This window comes from Bos indicus, chromosome 4, assembly GCF_029378745.1.
Source record: "Bos indicus isolate NIAB-ARS_2022 breed Sahiwal x Tharparkar chromosome 4, NIAB-ARS_B.indTharparkar_mat_pri_1.0, whole genome shotgun sequence".
Lineage (NCBI taxonomy): Eukaryota > Metazoa > Chordata > Mammalia > Artiodactyla > Bovidae > Bos > Bos indicus.
The window spans coordinates 88,698,722-88,720,944 of record NC_091763.1 but is presented as its reverse complement, the minus strand read 5'-3'; the positions used below and the strand labels follow the sequence as shown (position 1 = coordinate 88,720,944).

The window sequence follows — 22,223 nt, the reverse complement described above, 5'->3', positions numbered from 1 at the left end:
CAATCTTGATTCCAGCTTGTGCTTCCTCTAGCCCAGCATTTCTCATGGTGTACTCTGCATATAAGTTAAATAAGCAGGGTGATAATATACAGCCTTGATGTACTCCTTTTCCTATTTGGAACCAGTCTGTTGTTCCACGTCCAGTTCTGATTTGTGCTTCCTGACCTGTATACAGGTTTCTCAAGAGGCAGGTCCAGTGGTCTGGTATTTCCATCTCCTTCAGAATTTTCCACAGTTTTTTTAATAATATTGAATATATGTGAAGAACTGACTTATTAGCAGAGATTCTGATGCAGGGAAACATTGAAGGCAGGAGGAGAAGGGGCAACAGAGGATGAGATGGTTGGATTTCATCACCAACTCAATGAACATGAGTTTGAGCATGTTCTGGAAGTTGGAGATAGACAGGGAAGCCTGGCATGCTGCAGTCCATGGGGTGGCAAAAAGTCAGACATGACTGAGACTGAACTGAACTGAATGCAATAAATCCAGTGGTCTACTATATGTTATTCTCCTTTCAAATTCACTTACAGAAATAAAGGCATATGTTTTCTCTGATAACTTTGGGACTGAGCCCTCTGCTGGTAAAGAGACAGGTTTTGTATGATACTGAAAGTTTAACAATGTTATCTGCATCTAACAAACTAATTCCCTATCTTTTAAAACTAAATTACTCAGGTCCTTTAGTGAGTGCATGTGTATGTGCCAAGTTGCTTCAATTGTGTCTAAATATTTGCAACCCTATAAACCATAGCCCACCAGGCTCCTCTGTCTAAGATTCTCCAGGTGAGAATACTGTGCCCTTCTCCAGGGGATCTTTCTGGCCCAGGGACTGAATCCACATCTCTTATGTCTCCTGCATTGGCAGGTGAATTCTTTACCACCAGCACCACCTGCAAAGCCCCAGTTCCATATACTACTCTCTGTTAATTCAGACTTAAATTGAAGAAAGTAGGGGAAACCACTCGGAGAAGGCAATGGCACCCCACTCCAGTACTCTTGCCTGGAAAATCCCATGGATGGAGGAGCCTGGTAGGCTACAGTCCATGGGGCCGCTAAGAATTGGACACAACTGAGCGACTTCACTTTTCACTTTTCACTTTCATGCATTGGAGAAGGAAATGGCAACCCACTCCAGTGTTCTTGCCTGGAGAATCCCAGGGACGGGGCAGCCTGGTGGGCTGCCGTCTATTGGGTCACACAGAGTCGGACACGACTGAGGTGACTTAGCAGCAGTAGCAGTAGCAGGGGAAACCACTAGACCATTCAGAGATGATCTAAATCAAATCCCTTACAATTATACAGTGGAAGTGACAAAAAGACTCAAGGGATTATATCTGATAGAGTGCCTGAAGAACTATGGACAGAGGTTCATGACATTGTACAGGAGACAAGAATCAAGATGATCCCCAAGGAAAAAAAAATGCAAAAAGGAAAAATGGTCATCTGATGAGGCCTTAAAAATAGCTGAGAAAAGAAGAGAAGCTAAAGCCAAAGGAGAAAAAGAAAGACATATCCATTTGAATGCAGAGCTCCAAAGAATAGCAAGGAGAGATAAGAAAGTCGTCTTCAGTGATCAATGAAAGGAAATAGAGGAAATCAACAGAATGGGAAAGACTAGAGATCTCTTCAAGAAAATTAGAGATACCAAGGGAATGTTTCATGCGAAGATTGGCTCGATAAAGGACAGAAATGGTATGGACCTAACAGAAGCAGAAGATACTAATCAGAGGTGGCAAGAATACACAGGAGAACTATACAAAAAAAGATCTTCATGACCCAGATAATCACGATGGTGTGATCACTCTCCTAGAGCCAGACATCCTGGAATATGAAGTCAAGTGGGCCTTAGAAAGCATCACTACGAACAAAGCTAGTGGAGGTGATGGAATTCCAGTTGAGCTATTTCAAATCCTGAAAGATGATGCTGTGAAAGTGCTGCACTCAATATGCCAGCAAATTTGGAAAACTCAGCAGTGGCCATGGGACTGGAGAAGGTCAGTTTTCCTTCCAGTCCCAAAGAGAATGCCAAAGAATGTTCACTACTACCACACAATTGCACTCATCTCACATGCTAGCAAAGTAATACTCAAAATTCTCCAAGCGAGGCTTCAACAATACCTGAACCATGAACTGCTGGATATTCAAGCTGCATACAGAAAAGGCAGAGGAACCAGAGATCAAATTGCCAACATCTACCGCATCATCTAAAAAGCAAGAGAGTTCCAGAAAATCATCTATTTCTGGTTATTGAGTATGCCAAAGGCTTTGACTGTGTGGATCACAATAAACTGTGGAAAATTCTGAAAGAGATGGGAATACCAGACCATCTGACCTGCCTCTTGAGAAATCTGTGTGCAGGTCAGGAAGCAATAGTCAGAACTGGACATGGAACAACAGACTGGTTCCAAATAGGCAAAGGAGTAGGTCAAGGCTGTATATTGTCACCCTGCTTATTTAACTTATATGCAGAGTACACCAAGAGAAATAGCAATAACATCAGATATGCAGATGACACCACCCTTATGGCAGAAAGTGAAGAAGAACTAAAGAGCCTCTTAATGAAAGTGATTGGAAGGACTGATGTTGAAGCTGAAGCAGAGTACATCATGAGAAATGCTGGGCTGGAGGAAGCACAAGCTGGAATTAGGATTGCCAGGAGAAATATCAGTAACTTCAGATATGAAGAGGACACTACCCTTATGGCAGAAAGTGAAGAAGAACTAAAGAGCCTCTCTATGAAAGTGAAAGAAGAGAGTGAAAAAGTTGGTTTAAAGCTCAACGATACTGGATGCTTGGGGCTAGTGCACTGGGACGACCCAGAGGGATGGTATGGGGAGGGAGGAGGGAGGAGGGTTCAGGATGGGGAACACATGTATACCTGTGGTGGATTCATTTTGATATTTGGCAAAACTAATACAATTATGTAAAGTTTAAAAATTAAATAAAATTAAAAAAAGAAAAGAAAAGAAAAAAAGAATTAAAAGCACTAAAAAAAAAAAAAAGCTCAACATTCAGAAAACTAAGATCATGGCATCTGGTCCCATCACTTCATGGGAAATAGATGGGGAAACAGTGGAAACAGTGTCAGACTTTATTTTTGGGGGCTCCAAAATCACTGCAGATGGTGACTGCAGCCGTGAAATAAAAGACGCTTGCTCCTTGGAAAAAAATCTATGACCAACCTAAACAGCATATTAAGCAAATATACTACTTTGCCAACAAATTTCCATCTAGTCAAAGCTATGATTTTTGTCTTTTATTTGTTCAACAAATATTTAGTGGGCACCTATTAAGTCTCAGACGCTACCCATTACTCTGTGGATACAGCAGCAAGAAAAACTAACACCTGTCCTTTGGATGTTTACCTTATAGGAAGGTGATGGGCAGTTAAAAGAGAGAAATTTTTATGTGATAATTGTGCATGGGGAAAATGGGGCAGGTCAAGAAGTTTGGCAGCATCTTCCTTGTAAGGCCCAAACTTTTTGGTATGGTCTACAGCAGCCTTCACCATGTGGCCGTCTATTGAATACAACTCTCATCATCACAATCAGCATTCTGTTCTAATAAGGTTTCCTCTATCTCATATCTCCAGATGCACTAATTGCTATTCGGCCTTCAAGGTAATGGACCCTTTATATCTCTCATGGTATCTTTGAAATCCTTCCTCAGTCTCTTGTTTGTATACAAGAGCATGCTGAACTATAGCACTTCTCACACGTTTTGCTATAAGTTTCCACTTTCAGTGTCTGTCTTTTTCAAATATACAACAAGCTCACAGATAGCAAGAAGCATGCTGCTTCACCTTGAACCTGCTTAATATTTAGCCTAACAGAAAGAAACACTCAACAAAGGCTATATGAAGGATGTGAATAACTGCTTCGATGAAACAAGGCATTTTAGGTACACAAGATTGTCAAATTTGACATCAAGAATTAAAATTAGAATAATTTATATGTGAACTTTGAAGACACAGTAAACTGTGTACAAAAGTTAACAGGATTATTTGTAGTTTATCTTTCTATAAAACACAACTCGAACAAATTATCAAGATGAAATAGCTAAAAAATATAGTTCTGTGCTGACATAGACTAGTACACTTAGGATATTACTTAAAAAAATATGATGTTGAGCTTTAATATTTTTGATATTTTTATTGAAAATTACCCATAAAGACATTCATTTGCAGTAAATTGACATTATTCAAACTTTTACTTTTTGCAGAAGAACATAGTATCTCTAAGTATCATAGGCCTTATAATCAGTCTCTGATAGAACCAAGAATATAACAGGCATCTCTCAGTATGTATTAATCACACTATGTGAAATATTTGCCATAATTTTAAAAAATGGGTATCATCTTACAAAGTAAATTCTATGCTATCTTAATTATCAAAAGTCTACTTTGACTTTCAAAAGTAAAATGTAGCATCAATGGATTTAGTAATAACACTGCCCTATGATTTTGAATATTAAAGGTGCTGATCACAATTCTTTATCAATCAATACTAACTTCAAGTTAAATTTGATCATGAAAATGCAATCTTTGCTCAAAAAATTAAAATACTATCTTGGCCATGAGTTTTGATTCACATTTCAAATGTAAAATTTCAAATATATAGGTATCATTATTTGCCTAAAAAGTCATTGAAGTTATAAACTATTATAATGTAAAAAAAATCAAAACATAAAACATGCAGATAGGAAACCTAATAATCACTGAATTTATATTTTAATAGTTTGTTTCATTTTTAATGTTTTGAAAGTATAACTGACGGAATATATTTTTCCAGTCAACACTCTTATGGCCCCTTTGGATGGTGTTGGAGAGGGCTTCCCCTGGAAGCCTGATTTTGAGGGACACATGATCTTTCCCAGGAACACGTGCAGACACTTTGGCAGTCGGTGTGGAGGATGAGACAGTGCTAAAAGTGGTAGAAGATATATCTTTCTGGCTAGAAGAGTGCTTACTGCGGTCTGAGTTTAGAGAAGCGTTTATACAAACATCTTCAGCAAAACATACATTAATAGTATGAATGTTTTTTATATCTCTTTTTTTACAGTGGATGTTGGCATAACAACTGCAATAAAAATTTTCAGAAAATTGTAGCAGGTCTTCAAGTGTGGGTTTCCCATGTATGGTGTATTTTCCATATTTCCGCCTTTGAATAGCAAAATTCATTGGGTTCAGGTGAAGATAGTCGGTTGAATTCCAGTGTTTCCTTGTACACACTCCTTCCTCGTGGCACAACACTTGGCTACACATTTTGGCTGCTAGAGTGACGTTGATTATATAAGGATTCAGTATAGTATTCAAGTAATTGCTTAGGTTCATGCAAGATTGCTGTAAAATCGTAAGAAGATCAGATTATTAAGATCCAAGTGAGTTCATATGTGAATTAATTCACTATGTTAAGCAATTTTTTTCATGGAATTCTCCAGGCAGAAATACTGGAGTGGGCTGCCATTTCCTCCTCTAGGGGATCTTCCCAACCCAGGAATTGAACCCAGGTCTCCTGCATTATAGGCAAATTCTCTATCATCTGAGCCACCAGCGAAGGCCAAACAATTTCTAAAGAGGCATACACATAAAAACCAGACTCAGTGAGAGTAGGAAATATTTTTATCTTTCTTTACTTTAATAAGCAAGACAATTCCAACTGTTCTTTGTAACATTTGTAAGTTTCACATGCTATTTCATGTCACTAAATAACTAATGAGTTGAAGTTTAATATACCCAGCCTTGGGCTTCCTCAGTAATTCCTACACTAACAGGGGTGGAAGTGTGGGTGGAGGGATTAGAGCATGGGGTCTGGAGTCCTTCTGCCCAGTTTGGAGTCACAGATCCATGAATAGCTAGCTGTGTGAGCTTGGGAATCCCTTGAGCTTTCTTCGTTTCCTTTCTGGGTGACCTTGTAGAAAGTAATTAAACTGGCTATGACTCAGCTTCATCATTGCAAAATACAGATAATTATAGCACTTACCTCATAGAGTTATTGTGAAGATGAAAGGATGCAATGTATGTAAAACAGCTAAGCACAGAGCCCAAGATATCATTGATTACCTCTCAAAGTATAATCAATATAAAGTACAAATAAATGTAATAAATATCACATTTGTCAGATATGTTCGGGCATTGTGAAGAGTGGTTTCTAAACTGCTAGCTCAAAACAACTAAATAGGTTCAACTGAGTTTTTTGTTGTTAGTAGCCAAGTTGTGTCCCATTGTTTGTGACCACATGAACTGTAGCCCACCAGGCTCCTCCGACCATGGGATTTTTCAAACAAGAATAATGGAGTGGGTTGCCATTCCCTTCTCCAAGGAATCTTCCCAACCCAGGTATCAAACACATGTCTCCCTTGTCTCCTGCATTACAGGCAGATTCTTTACTACTTAGCCAACAAGGAAGCTCTCAACTGAGTATATCTTAAGTGTTATGTATAATTCAAGTATGGTTGAACCATGACAGCTCTTTTGAAGATATACTTATTTGGCAGAGTATGAGTCACTAAAATGATTCATCTTGAAACTGATATTTTCCAAAACTGGAAAACTGTCCTTTTCAAAACATGGAAGGTAGTTGCTTTCTTTCAAGATCAACAGTTCCATTGAGTGAATTGGCCGGTTTGTTTGTGGTAGCTTGGCAGGCAAGTTGAGGAACCTTGGCAGCTTCCACTTGAATCTATTTCTTGTTACCTTCTTGAAATGACACCATCAGTGGCAGGCAGAATAAGAGCCTTCCAAGGATATTCATTCTCCAGTCCCATGGAACCTGTGGCTGTGTTACTTTACATGGTGAAAGGGGCTCTCCAGATATGATTAAGGTTGTGGATCTTGAGATGGGGAGAGTCTACAGCCAAACCACCCTGAACGTGACTGATCGCGTCTGATCTTGGAAGCTGAGCAGGGTCGGGCCTGGTTAGTACTTAGATGGGAGGAGATGGGAGAATATCCTGAACCATCTGATGGGCTCAATCTAACCACGAGTCCTTAAAAATGTAGAAACTTTTTATATTTGGATTTTTAAAATGAGCTGGGAGAAGGAGGACAAATACAAAGGTAAGGGACACTCAACCTGGCATTTCTGGCTTTGAATGTAGATGAGAAGACCAAAAACTAAAGAATACAGTGACCTTTTGAAGCTGGAAATCTCCATAACTATAGCCAGTCAGAAATAGACATCTTGATGCTACAAACACGAGGAAATGAATTCTGCCAGCAACCCAAACAAGTAAATGAGGGTCTTTCCGTAGAAAGGAATGTAATCCTGCTGATATCTTGATTTTAGTGCATTAAGGTCCATGTTGGACTTCTGAAGTACTGAATTGTAAGATAATAATTTTCTGCTGTTTAAACCACTGTTGCTGTTTTTATGGCAGCAATAGAAAACCTCTTAATTCTCCAGTAGCTTTACATAGCATTTAGAATACAATTCACTTGTATACTGCCTGCTGGGGTGAAACCTCTCCTTCCTCTTGTCCAGCCCCCTGCACCCACTCGGCCTTGTTTCACAAGCACTGCAGGTACTAGTTGTTTCTCAAGTGTGGCAGGTCCATTCAAACTGCGCTTACTGTCCCCTCTGTCTAGAATTCTCTTTCCTCCCATTTTTAACATAGCTGACTACATCTTGTCATTCAGATTGCAGTTTTAATTAGATAAGATCCTTTTCAGACACCTTTCTTATCCAGTTTCTCACAACTATTTTAATTTTCTGCATAGTACTTATCACATAAAATATTTTTGTTGTTTTGTATTGTTTCTATCCCTCCAAGATTCACAAAGGCAGGGACTTTATCAGTATTATTCAACATAGTAACACCAGTATCAAGAATATATAAGGATTTATTCCAAGATCAGATGATATTGGAGTTGGGTACAGAGACAAGAACTAGATGAGAAGAGGAGAAAAAGAATGAGAATGTTGGAGAATCATTAGCCTGCACAAGATGTAGTCTTTGGAAAGATCTAAACCTGGCTCTCTAAGAGAAAAAAAATCTGTTTTATAGCGTTTCTAAAGACCCATGGTGTAAATACTCCTACCATGGCCCATTTTAAGCTACCAACCTGACATCACTGAGTGCAGAGTTAGGAATCAGGTACCCCACCATTACACTGATGGAAGTATGGTGTGAACTACATATCACTATATAATACCATTTCCATTTATACAGGCACAATAGATGTAAATAACCCTAAAAGTATAAATAATACGAAAATAAATAATCGATGCATTTTTAGTATTTATTACTTTTGTTTTTAACATAATTTTATTCTAAGCTTTCATAATTTAATTTTTAATAATGACTGTGTTTAACAAACAGTTCACAAAATTTCTGAATATTTATCAGGTCTCATGAATTGGGACCAGAAGAAGCTGGCCCGGTCATAGCATTGGATCTACTAAGATGGAATGGAAGGAATGCTTTGCCTACATTCAATAGCCATTGTTTTAAGTCAGTTCCAGTCATTGCAAGTAAACCTGCAGTTACCAGTTTCTCAAGTTGTCAGTGAATCAGAGGAAACACAAGCAATCCATGATTCTATTGATTTCCAATGACATAGGAAAAAGCAAAGTAATGCCAGAATTAACATTCAAAATGATAAATTTGGAAAAGTAGCAGAGATGTGCAGCATAAAGTCCATGGGGAACAATTTCAAGACAGTGTTATTTCAATCCAGTAGAAAATCATCATATTAAAACTGAAGGACTGTCCCTGGGTAAATAATACTGGAGGTGATTTAAGAGTCATAGTAGAAGAGTGTGAATCTAAGATTAAAGTGCAATTAAGAACAAAACAAATGTGACAATTGACTAGTTTGCCATGTCATCCTACTAATCGGAGAACGCCTGATTTATTCCTCATCAGAGTTCTTAATTTTAAAAGAAGGAGTTCTTAATCTTTAAAAAAAGGAAGTCGTATAGGGAATTTATAAATTGTTCCATCATAGAATTACCAGGATCCTGAAGAAAGAAGTTTATAGATTTGAGAAAACAACTAATAAAAGTTAGAAATATTCTTAGGAGAATTATAATTCTTAAATAATTTTCTGACATGTAAAAGATTTTGCAAAAAAGACATATACCTTTCTCTGAACTTAGTTTCTATTACTTCCCTTAACTGGTGATCAAACCAGAGACAATAGAATCTACTAAATGGGTTGTATGGCTCAGATAACCTTGAAAGAATTTCACAAAGCCAAATATCTTTATAAATGAAGGGAAAATATGGCTAGTCTATCTGAAGGACAAGATATCAAAAGATCTCTTCTGGTCTTTAGAGTATAAGGTTTGTTCTCTGTACATCCTAGGATAAAACCTCTGAGCCAAGAGCTTTATTAGACACCATGGCACCCACATCACTAGTATTCCCACATTGATTAGAGAAGGAAAAGTTTAGCTCTAACTCAGCAGTGTCCATGTAATAGCTTTACTCATGCTTTGAGTCAAGAATATTGAAGAGGTGAAAGATTAAAACCTGACATGGAAAATTGTTTTAAAAAGATGAGAATAAAGGAAGAGAGAAAAGGATTAGGTTGTGATAGTTAAAAGCTTTTTGAATAAAATGCATTAGGAGAAAAGTAATACAATTATATAGTAGAGAAAACACCAAAGACCACATAAGGAAACCAAGACTGTAGTCCTGTTTTTGCTACTTCTTAGTCATGTAGCCTAGGCAATTTCAATTAATCTCATCAAACTTCTGTTTCCTTGCTGGAAAACAGCCTTACAATACAACCACACAAATGGTAGTTTGATTTAGCCACTATTAATTGAGCACCTACTACTGTGTGCCAAAGATCATGTCTATTTTATTATTCAATCCCACAGAAACCCTGAAAAACATTAAAAGCAAAAATATTTTCATCTATTTCCTACCATTTCAACTTACCTTAGTTAGGCTTAAGTTGAAGCTTCCCCACATTATAATTCCAGAAGCACCTAGAGCAATGCTCTCACCAATTGTACTCACAAGGTCATCCTGGCAAAGGTGAAGAGTTAACAGGGAGGAATAAAATGAAGTGTTATACGTCAGACAGTAACACCAAAGCCAAGAATGCTGACCCTACAATAATTATGTAAATATTTCTCCACTATTCATTTCTATCTTTTAAGCCACCACTGCCTACTATAACAAAAATTCAGATTTTCTGCTATTATTTTAATTACTTCTGACAAGAGAGTAGGTCTGTAAAATAAAAAAATAAATAAAAAGAACTGAATTAATACATTATCTATATTATGAAATCCTCCATGGTTGCTAAGACATTATATGATTACATTAAAATGAAATATAGTCTTATTTATTTTAAATCCATATAATGAGGCAGAACTACCTGAGTGCATATTTCCTAAAGATTGAAAAGTGAAAGCGAAAGTGTTAATGGCTTAGTTGTGTCTGACTCTTTGAGACCTCATGGACAGAGGAGCCTGGTAGGCTACAGTCCATGGGATTCTCCAGGCAAGAATACTTAAGCGAATTGCCATTCCCTTCTCCAGGGGACCTTCCTGACCCAGGGATCAAACTTGGGTCTCCCGCATTGCAGGCAGATTCTTTACTGTCTGAGCCACCAGGGAAGCTTAAAGGTTATTAAACCTAAATTTCACTCCTTTCAAAAATGATGTTCAATTCCACTAAATGCCACTAAATGCAGACAATATTCCATAGCCTTCTCTCCTTGATTTTCTTACCTGAGAAAGGAATTTTGAAGACATATCACTAAAAACTGGACGGGTGTATACAAAAACCGGAAGTGGACTTCTAATATTGACAACTTTAGACAATCGAATGGCTTCCTGAACACGATTACGAACAAAGAGTCTAGCTTGTGGAGAAGATTTTAGCTTGGTATTCAAATAAACAGAGGGGTAAAGGGCAGTGCTTTCCTTCCACAACCAATTGAGTGCATCATTTCTTCTTTTCTCTTCATCAAAGCAACTTCCATTGTAATTAGCTTGGTGATAATGATGATTGTAACAATCAGGAAAAAGATAATAACCCCATAAGTGGTTTGGCCGAAGAAACTTTCCCAATTTTAAAGTCTCTTGCATGAAGCTCTTTGCTGCCTTTTCAAAATCCGCTTTTGCTCTCTTGGTAGCCTCTTTCAAAGTAAAGTGTCTATTTTGTTGCAGAACCAACTCAATAGACGCCTTCTTGTAAACATCTTTAGGTTTCCAGTTTCTTACCCAGGTAGGCCTCCAGTTTTCCCAGTCAATGACCGCCAAGCCCACGTTGTCGATTGGCATGTAATAGGCAATGTCTTTTTCAGCTTTGTCCAAATGTTTTTTTAAGGAAGCCACCTGAGGAATTCCACCATTCTTATGGACACCTGTTCTTTCATTTATCTTAGGATAGTAGCCAAGCCTATCAGCATAAAATAATGTAATAGGTTGTCCTGTAACATCTTTTTGGGGGCTTCCTACTAAGGAGAAGAGGCCCAGATCTGGAGGCATGCTAAATATTTCAGCACAATGGTTAGTTGGGGCATTCCAGGCCCACAGGAAAGGAATATTTGGAATGAGAGGGGGTGCTGTAAAGTTCAAAGCCAAACAACATGGAACCAGAAGGAAGGTGAACACTGCCTGGGGTGCTCCATTGGACCCAACAAAGTTCCTAAAAGAGATATGCTGGTGCCTTAGCATTCCCACTGCAAAAAGTAATGATTTGCACTTTTTTTCTCCTACACACTTTGGTTTATCTAATATTTGATGTAAGATATAAACACAGAAGAGAAAGTATGGAATGAAGCCACTTTGATGGATAAAAATGTATAATGATGATATGTATTTAAATATTATTCTTCTTGCTTCTTGTTTTAGCAATGTTTTGCAAGTTGCTTCATCTGTAACTGAAAAAAGAAAAAAAGAAATGTAGAATATATTGTTATACTCATTTCTGCATAAGAGACTGTACGCTTTACCAAGTTCTCAGCTTCAAGTGCAGGGAGTTTAATTCAATGTTTGAAAATGGAAGACTCCTGTGTTTGAATCCATAAAATCATTTTCTATGCATGATATAGATCATTTCTTATGTATGATACAAAACCTATAATAGCTAACCATTTTCTAGTTGTTCCAATCATTATTGAATCACAGAGAAGTGAATGAAGCTATTTTTCCTTTTGCTTTCCTAGTTGTGAAGAATGCTGTATCAAGCAATGCCTTAGCAAAAGACTGTTAAGTAAAAATAAATTCCAAGTTGAGCCTCTTAAGCTTGTTTGTTATTTCCTGAAAGACCACTTTATAGTGGTCTGCCAAAAAAAAGTAAAAACAACTTCAGAGAATTTTGAGGTTTTATATATATATATATATATATATATATATATATATATATATATATTTGCTTTTTAAGGGAGGAGGAGGCAAAAATCACTTCTGCCAGAGGTAATAATGCTAAAGTTTGCTTGAAACTATTAAATCAAACAACACCTCCCACTGAGGGGTAAGTTGAAGTGCTATTTAGAATGATGCTCCATCAGATGTCAAAGAAAGTGAAAGTCAAGTCCCTCAGTTGTGTCCAACTCTTTGCAACCCCATGGACTGCAGCCTACCATGCTCCTCCATCCATGGGATTTTCCAGGCAAGAGTACTGGAGTGAGTTGCCATTTCCTTCTCCAAGGGATCTTCCCAAAAAAGGGATCAAACCCAGGTCTCCCGCGTTGCAGGCAGACACTTTACCATCTGAGTCACCAGGAAAGCTCACTCTACTGTATGTCAAAGTAATGTCCAATCATGTTTACAGTTGATAAAATATCTTATGAGATTATATCTTCCACTGAAAGAACTGGTTCTGGTCTTGCTTAATAAAAGCGACATATGAATTTTGTTATTTTATAGCCTTTGATAATTGAGATTATAGTGTCATTCTTATTGTCACAGCATGAAATGTTAAGGTATATTTTGTGGTAAAATAAAATAGTCAAGGACAAGAAATTAGCTATGTGTTATTTAAAACTTAGTATCTGCAAAAATTACCTATAAGAAGGCATATTTAAATATGCTACATTTCTAGGAGAAAACTAGAATGTCTATTTTAATTAGATTAGTAGCATATGCTATATAAAGGTACAATGAGAATTGTACCATTTTTTCCCACAAACATTTGACCTTACCATAGCAAATTATCCACTTATCCCCATTTCTATAAAAGGAATTACTCTAAAGAGGACATCATAAACAGAATAAAATAAAACCCTAAGAATTGTTATAGTCTCATTCTTTGAAGATAATGGATTTTTTTCCCCCTTAATGTTTAGAACATATAAAGGAACTAAAGATTTTCACAGTTTAAGCCCTTCTAAACTTCCTTATTTAGGACCTAGATAATCTTCACCTAAAATAATGGTGGAGGAAAAACTAATTCCTTCCAACTACCAATTACCAACACAAATGCCTGAATGGTAGCTAGTGAAACAAGTACATGGAACTAAGAAAGGATCAGATGTCCCTATATCTCAGTGAAGGAGTAAGTTAGGCTTATTGAAATAATTAACATTCAAACCTAATTTCCACATGGTCATTTTATATAAGGAAAACATGGGACAGAATGAGCCTATTAGGAAGAATTCTACCCACAGAAATCTTCAAAAAAGAATGGACATGTGTGTCTTCCTTATGAAGAAATAATGAAAGAGAGCAGATTGTTAAAAAAAAAAAATAGACACTTCTATCCTTGAAAATTGTGAATCTAAAATTTAAAAAGTAATAATGTTGTTGACATTTAAAGAAGGCTGGTACTTTACTGGGTTTAACATGCCCCTCCCAACCCAAATACACTTCCACCTCAAACCCCAGAATGTGACCTTACTAGAAAACAGAGTCTTTGCAGATAAAAATAATTAAAGATATTAAGATGATATCAACTTGGATTTAGAGTTGGACCTAAATCCAGTGACTGGTACTTAAATAAGAAGAAGAGAGGACACAAAGATAGAAAGATACAGGGAAGAAAGCTGTGTGACTATGGAGACTGAAATAATGCAGTTATGGACCAAGGAATGCCAAGGATTTCCAGGAGCCAACAGAAGCTAAGAAAAACCAAGGAAAGGCTATTTTCTGGAGTTTTGAGAGGAAAAATGGCCCTTCTGACTCCTTGATTTAGAACTGCTATCCTTCAGAATAGTGAGATAATAAATTTCTATTGCTGTAAGCCACCAAGTCCTTGGCAATTCATTATGGTAGCCCTGGGAATCTCATTCTAATCACCAAATGTGAAGAACAGATTGTAATTTCTACAAGTCTGTTTTCTCAAACTGGTTTCAAGAGAAAGATTAGTATATTTATATGTATCAGGAAGTAACTCATTTACCCAAACTGACCTAAAAACAACAAACCAGTGACAGATCCAGAACCTGCATCTTTCAGACTCATTTTGTGGAATAAAACCTTCTTGAAGTCTTCAGAGTTTAAGGGGAAAAGGAGAATTCCTTCATCCTTTGGGCCACCTGATGATTGTCAACATAACCTCCTCAAATGTCACTGTTTCACACATAGCAAGGCAACTGGTATCTGTGTGAGCCAAGGTAATGATCAGAATCCAAAGCACACAAGGCCAGAAGACTCACTTGAACTTGAATGCAGGTTTGAGTCCCAGAGATGAGAAGAGTTCTAGAGAAATTTAATATCTCTGGGCAAATAGACAGACAGTTCAGAGACTAGGGTGTTAATATATAAGTGAGAGAAAAGAAAGGAAGCAGAGATAAACAGTTTTAGGTCTAAAGTACAAAGCAAGATCTCAAAATCACAGATCATAGATTTGTAGTCAAAGACTTAAATGAATCCCAGCTAAACTGTTAGCAGAATCTTAGGGATTCTCAACATTCATTTCTGAGGCCCAGTTAGAAGAACCTGCATAATTCCAGAGCAATATGAGTAGGAAAGGTACATTTGGGCTGGCTGAGGTTTTAATTGTCCCAAATACCTCTCAACATACTCAGGGCCTTATTACCTAAAGATAATAATAAAATCAGCCAATCATGCATGCAACATTCACTGAACCCCCATAGTATGCCAGGTACTGTGGCAAGCAGTAGTAACAAAGAAGAAGAGGGGTGAGGGGAAGGAGAGGGAAGAGGAAAAGAAAAAGAAGGAAGATGAGATGAAGAGAAAGATGATAGCACACACTTGCTGACAGGTATTAGGAATGCAGAAATTGATGGCCAGATGTGAAAAGCACAATAGTGCTTTAGGATATGTCTAAAGCACCATGAGAGTCAAATACCAAAGATCTCTGGGTAGGTGAGCTATGGCTCCACACAGAGAAGAATGCTCAAGCTGGACAAACCCAAGTAGGAGTAGGGGCTGGGAATGGAAGCAGGGATTAGATACAGAGGAGTAGTGTTTGGAGCAATATATTCAATAATCCAGTAGGGAGAAATTTGAGGACCTGAGAAAGAAAGATAATGTTGACAATGAGGAGGCTCAGATATCATACCAAGGGTTTCTGACTGTAGCCCTTAGGCAAGTGACAGAATAAATGAGAATGCAAGATGTGTGGAACTATGGCCAAAGTCAAAGGTCATATCCTGTTCTAAATGAACATCTGCTATTTGGCTTGAGTTGTTTGGAATGGTGCCAAATCCTTCAAGGTTTAATACGAAAAATTTTTAAATGTGGACATAATTTTACATTAGGACAAATGTCTGTATGTATAAATGTTGGTAGTGTTCAAACATTGTGGAGAGGGGGTAAAATATATCAGCTAACAGAGCTTTGGGTTGTCTATCAGGGATCTTTGCTTCAAAATAGTGTTTTGTTAGGGTAGTGACATGATCAGATTTGTTTCATAACAATTATTATAACCATGCTATATAATAATAATTGTTACGAAACAAATCTGATCATGTCATTACCCTAGAGATGCAAGACAAAAGGAGTAGAAATAAGTTAGAGAGTAGAAGAGTAATAGGGGGATTTCCCTGGTAGTCCAGTGGTTAAGACTGCACTTCCAATGCAGGAGGTGAGGGTTCAGTCCCTAGTTAGGGAGCTAAAATCCTGCATGCTTCATGGCCAAAACATTAAACAGAAGCAACATGGTCACAAATTCAATAAACACTAAAAATGGCCCAGATCAAAAAAAATCTTTAAAATTTTACATTAAAAAAGAAGAGTGACTCTCGGGGAGAGGGAGAGGGTGGGAAGATTTGGGAGAATGGCATTGAAACATGTATAATATCATGTATGAAACGAGTCGCCAGTCCAGGTTCAATGCACTATACTGGATGCTTGGGGCTGGTGCACTGGGACGACCCAGAGGGATGGTATGGAGAGGGAGGAGGGTTCAGGATGGGGAACACAGGTATACCTGTGGTGGATTCATTTCGATATTTGGCAAAACCAATACAATATTGTAAAGTTTAAAAATAAAATAAAATTTAAAAAAATAAAAATAAAAAAAATAAAGAGATAATTTAAATCATCTGGGATAGTGTCAGGTATTAAGCAGACACTCCATAAATGGAAGCTACTGTCATTGTCATTGATATTTACTTGTACGAAACCCACGTTGACTTCTCTGTGGTGAAATAAACCCAAGAGTTTAATGATGTATGTAGAAATGTGTGAAAACTGTCAGTAAGGGTCCAACTGAGCCACCAGGAGGGCTTTGTAAGATGCAACAGGGACTGTTCACTTGCATGTCTGGTGTGGCCCAGTGTGTTCAGCTCAGTTCAGTTCAGTTCAGTCACTCAGTCGTGTCCGACTCTATGCGACCCCATGAATTGCAGCATGCCAGGCCTCCCTGTCCATCACCAACTCCCGGAGTCTACTCAAACTCATGTCCATCGAGTTGGTGATGCCATCTAGACATCTCATCCTCTCTCATCCCCTTCTCCTCCTGCCCCCAATCCCTCCTAGCATCAGAGTCTTTGCCAATGAGTCAACTCTTCGCATGAGGTGACCAAAGTATTGGAGTTTCAGCTTCAGCATCAGTCCTTCCAATGTACACCCAGGACTGATCTCCTTTAGGATGGACTGGTTGGATCTCCTTGCAGTCCAAGGGACTCTCAAGAGTCTTCTCCAACACCATAGTTCAAAAGCATCAATTCTTTGGTGCTCAGCTTTCTTTATAGTCCAGTGTGTAGCCACAAGTAAACCAGAAGATATTTCCTTCCCTTTTTTTTCTTAGATGCTCAGCCCTCAAGTGGCTTCTGGCAATCGCCTCCTCTGAACCTCAGTGATAGAGATGTTCTTCTTTAAAAGTTCAAAAATCTAAGAATAGTTTTAACTACAAATAAAGTTTCCCTTTTACTAAAAAAAAAAAAAAAAAGAAGAAGAAGAAGAAGAGTGATAATGACTGGAAAAGAACAAGACAACAGCCATTGGTCACCAATTGCATTTGGAAGATTAAGGAAGCTGGTAACTTGAGACTCCTTGGTTTCTGGCTTGAACAGTTAGAAGGTATCAAACTGAATCAAAAAGAGTCACTCAGTCTCTTTATCCCCATAATTCTCCGTTTGTTAGAAAAATAGTAACAAACTTGATAAAGATAATGGTAGTGAAATTTCCTATAAAAAGTAAAATATCTTAGATATCTTAAATATTTTAAGCTGTTTTTTAGATGTCATTTTATGCCCTGTTCAGATCTGCTACAAAATAATTTGGGTTGGGGAAGGGTGACTAGGTGGGAAGGAGAAGATTTGAGTTTAGGTGGAAATGATTGGCCATGGATTAATAATTGTAGAAACTGGTGATGAGGATATGAAGGTCAATTTTTTCTACTTCTGTGTATGTTTGAATTGAAGGAGATGAGGATGTGCCATCTTCAAATATGCCCCTTCAGCGTATTGATGATTTTGAGCTGAAGATACTTGAGAAAGAGCAAGTATAGGAAAGCCTTTCTGATCTCCCTATTTCTACCTAAAAGCAGGACACAAAATTTTCCATAAGAAAGATGCCCTCTTTGGTACCAGAAAGATAACATTCTTATCACTGGCAATGGGGAAACAGTGCCAAGATGAAAATCTCCTATATTGTCTATGGGTTTCCTTTTATGTCTTCTTTCCTTAGGACCTCCTCAGTCTCCATTACTCACAGTCCCCAGATCAACCAAGCATGATAAAGGCACTGTTACAATACCCAGCAAACAGCCTCTAGCCTCATGATACTAAAAGGGATTTTATATATATATATATACATATATGTATATATACATACATATACATATATGTGTATGTATATATACATATATATGTATATATATATAAAAGGGATTATATGTATATGTAATGTATATGTATATATACATATATATACATATATGTATATATACATACATATACATACCCAGCAAACAGCCTCTAGCCTCATGATACTAAAAGGGATTATATGTATATATATATATATATATATATATATACATATATATATACACACATATATATATGTATATATATATAAGGGATTATATGTATATATATATACACATATATGTATATATACATACATATACATATATGTATATGTATATATATGTATATATATTATATACACACACACACACATAATATATAAATTATATTCACAAAAACTCTGGGAACCATTCTTTAACATGACAAATAAAAAGCATAATTCCAAGTGAAGCAGCAGTTCCCAGATGTATTGCCCTCATAGCACTTATACACTAACCATATCAGAAGGGCATGTGCCCTTTCTGAACTGTTTAGTTTATCACTTCAATGCAAAGGCTGACTTCTACCTCCAGTAACAAGTAACCATGAATCCAAACTGAATTCTGAGTAAACTTCTGAAATAAGAGACCAGTGTAATATCCTCAAAGCAGAAAAATCCCCAAAGCAGGTTCTTCTTTTAAAGCAGAAACTTATGTTTTCAGGAAAGAAAGGTGCTTTCAAGCAAGACATTTTTCCTAGAAAATTTCACATTAAACTGATATTTTATAATGTAACTTGGCCAGAAATAGATAAGGTGATAAACTTGGCTCAATAAGAGAAGTTAGTAGCATTTTTGCTGGCATTCCATCAACTCCTTTTCCTTCCCCATTCCTATCATTATTATTACTATTATCATCAGCATTTCTTATTATTGGTTCCTTACACTTTGTCTCAACTTTGTCAGTTTCTCCCGCAGATAAATTTTACACAGGTTGGAGATCCTCAAGACTAAAAAATATTGCTAATCCTTAATCTGTGTATTCCCTATAAAGCACAAGTAAATGCAGAAAAATTTTCCTCCTAAAGTCAAAGATGTAGCTTTAAAAACACAGCACATTATACAACTTTTAATTTTTTTTTTTTTCCCACAGAAAGGCATACCTCATGTTCCCTATCAGGCTACGCAGCAGAAATTTGAAAAGACTACTTACTTTTGAAGCGAAATTTAAGTTTTCTTCTAAAAAGTCTTTAGGTCAGAAACAGTTCCAGATAATCTAATAGGTCTGCAGTATTTAACCTGCTGGATGATAAAAGACAGCTCTTTGCCCAGTCAGTTAAAGAAAGACTTAATTTTTTGAGATGTTATTGTGTGATGGGGGAAAGGGGAATTTTGTATGTGTGGGTGTGTGTATTTTGTATGTGCGGGTGTGTGTATTTCAATATGTGTGTTTGAATTCCAGCAAATTCAAGTGCCTTCCTAATAGAAAGAATTAGCCAGGATGATAAGTTAATATAAGAATGCTATAAATGTTTCATTGACATTTGAAGTGAGTTTAAGAACCCAATGATAGAACAAACTCTTATGGCAGTTGTTTTGATGGTTAAACATTTTGTATATAATGACAGATTTTTGCAGTGTAATATAGATGAAGAATCAACTTTAAGACACTGGTTTCAAGGAAATATAGCATTCAGTGTAAAGTTAATCTTTTACTACAAAATTTAAAAAATGAATTAGACTGAATATTTTCAAAATGATGAAGAAAGCCATGTTTGATATTTGTTAGCCATAGGAAAATAATTTTCTGAGTTCTGTTTTGTTCCATAAGGTGGGACTGGAGCAGGAAGAAGAGAAAAAGAAGAGTCAAATAAATAACACAGTTCCTCAAGAGAAGTCCCCAAAATCTAATTTTATTTAATTGCTGTAGTGGAACAAAGAGATATAATTTATACATGCTAATCTTATGCAATAAAAGCTTGTCCCATTGAGCCATGGCATAATCAGAAAGTAATCTAGTTAAGAAGCTAGGGAGGCGGCCCTAAGATGGTGAAGGAATTGGACGGGGAGACCACTTCCTCCCCCACAAATTCATCAAAAGAACATTTGAACGCTGAGTAAATTCCACAAAACAACTTCTGAAATCCAGCAGAGGACATCAGTTCAGTTCAATTCAGTTCAGTCGCTCAGTCATTTCCAACTCTTTGCGACCCCATGAATCGCAGCACACCAGGCCTCCCTGTCCATCACCATCTCCCAGAGTTCACCCAAACTCACGTCCATCGAGTTGGTGATGCCATCCAGCCATCTCATCCTCTGTCGTCCCCTTCTCCTCCTGCCCCCAATCCCTCCCAGCATCAGAGTCTTTGCCAATGAGTCAACTCTTCGCATGAGGTGGCCAAAGTACTGGAGTTTCAGCTTTAGCATCATTCCTTCCAAAGAACACCCAGGGCTGATCTCCTTTAGAATGGACTGGTTGGATCTCCTTGCAGTTCAAGGGACTCTCAAGAGTCTTCTCCAACACCACAGTTCAAAAGCATCAATTCTTCATCACTCAGCTTTCTTCACAGTCCAACTCTCTCATCCATACATGACCACAGGAAAAACCATAGCCTTGACTAGACGGACCTTTGTTGGCAAAGTAATGTCTCTGCTTTTGAATATGCTATCTAGGTTGGTCATAACTTTTCTTCCAAGGAGTAAGCATCTTTTATTTCCATGGCTGCAGTCACCATCTGCAGTGATTTTGGAGCCCAAAAAATAAAGTCTGGCACTTTTTCCACTGTTTCCCCATCTATTTCCCATGAAGTGATGGGACCAGATGCCATGATCTTCGTTTTCTGAATGTTGAGCTTTAAGCCAACTTTTTTACTCTCTTTCACTTTCATCAAGAGGTTTTTTATTTCCTCTTCACTTTCTGCCATAAGGGTGGTATCATCTGCATATCTGAGGTTATTGATACTTCTCCTGGCAATCTTGATTCCAGCTTGTGCTTCTTCCAGCCCAGCGTTTCTCATGATGTACTCTGCATATAAGTTAAATAAGCAGGGTGATAACATACAGCCTTGATGTAGTCCTTTTCCTATTTGGAACCAGTCTGTTGTTTCATGTCCAGTTCTAACTGTTGCTTCCTGTCCTGCATATAGGTTTCTCAGGAGCCAGGTCAGAGGACATCAGGCACCCAGAAAAGCAGCCCATTGTCTTAGAAAGGAGCTAGGAAAAAATACGAAAGATAAAAAGAGAGATAAAAGAGGTAGGGACAGAGATCTGCCCTGGGAAAGGAGTCTTAAAAAAGGGAGAAGTTTCCAAACACCAGGAAACACTCTCACTGGAGAGTCTGTGGTGAACCTTGGAACCTCAGAGGGCAGCATAACTGGGAGGAAAAATAAATAAATAATTAAAACCCACAGATTACATGCCAAACTGTAACTCCCAGTGGAGAAGCAGCACAGATGCCCTCATCCACCACTAGCAAGCAGGAGCTGGGCAGGGAGGCGCAGGTTGCATTGCTTAGAGTAATGACCTGGCCTGAATGCCCCAAGGGCAATCTGAGGGAACTAACTTTAGATAGCAAACCAGACTGTGGGATAGCTACCCCGCGAAAAGCCCTAACCTAAGACACCGCCAGGCCTTACAGAACAAAGGACTGACTAGAGCTAGCCGGCTGCCGACAGGTCCATCCACCAGAGCAGACAGGCAGGAGAGGGCAGCCAGAGCCAGAAGGGGGCAGTCGTGGCCCCAGCAAGGCATCATCTACCAAACTGCAAGCAGGCTTCACTGCTAACCAAAACTTCTTGGGATTCTGGACGGTTGACATCCGCCTGAGAAGGTGTGCCGGTTGTACACCCAGAAAACCAAGCGGCAGGGACCAGGGAGGCAATATGTCACAGCAATCTCGCTTCCCAAACACCTGGTCACCTGAGCTGCTCTGACCTGGGAAGGCACAAAACGCAGGCCCAACCGAATCTGTGCCTTTGAGGAGTACTCGAGTACCTGAACCTGAGGGGCTTAGACCTGGGAAGTGCATACAACCCAGGGCCAGCCTCAGACAGTTCCTAGCAGAGCAGCCTAGAGGCTAAGCAGTGTAGACAGGGAAAGCACACACATTGTGAGGGGAGG

General features: G+C 38.0%; 1 protein-coding gene across 1 annotated transcript; it reads right to left on the bottom strand.

The window, feature by feature from the left end:
* Nucleotides 1-4,732: 4,732 nt before the first annotated feature.
* LOC109558119 (hyaluronidase PH-20-like) lies at nucleotides 4,733-21,921 on the bottom strand. The gene is made up of 4 exons (XM_019959583.2): nucleotides 21,756-21,921; nucleotides 10,692-11,848; nucleotides 9,892-9,981; nucleotides 4,733-5,344 (listed from the first exon to the last, which is right to left on the bottom strand). The coding sequence occupies exons 1-4, from the start codon at nucleotides 21,919-21,921 to the stop codon at nucleotides 4,733-4,735; spliced, it is 2,025 nt and encodes a 674-aa protein (XP_019815142.2).
* Nucleotides 21,922-22,223: the final 302 nt, after the last annotated feature.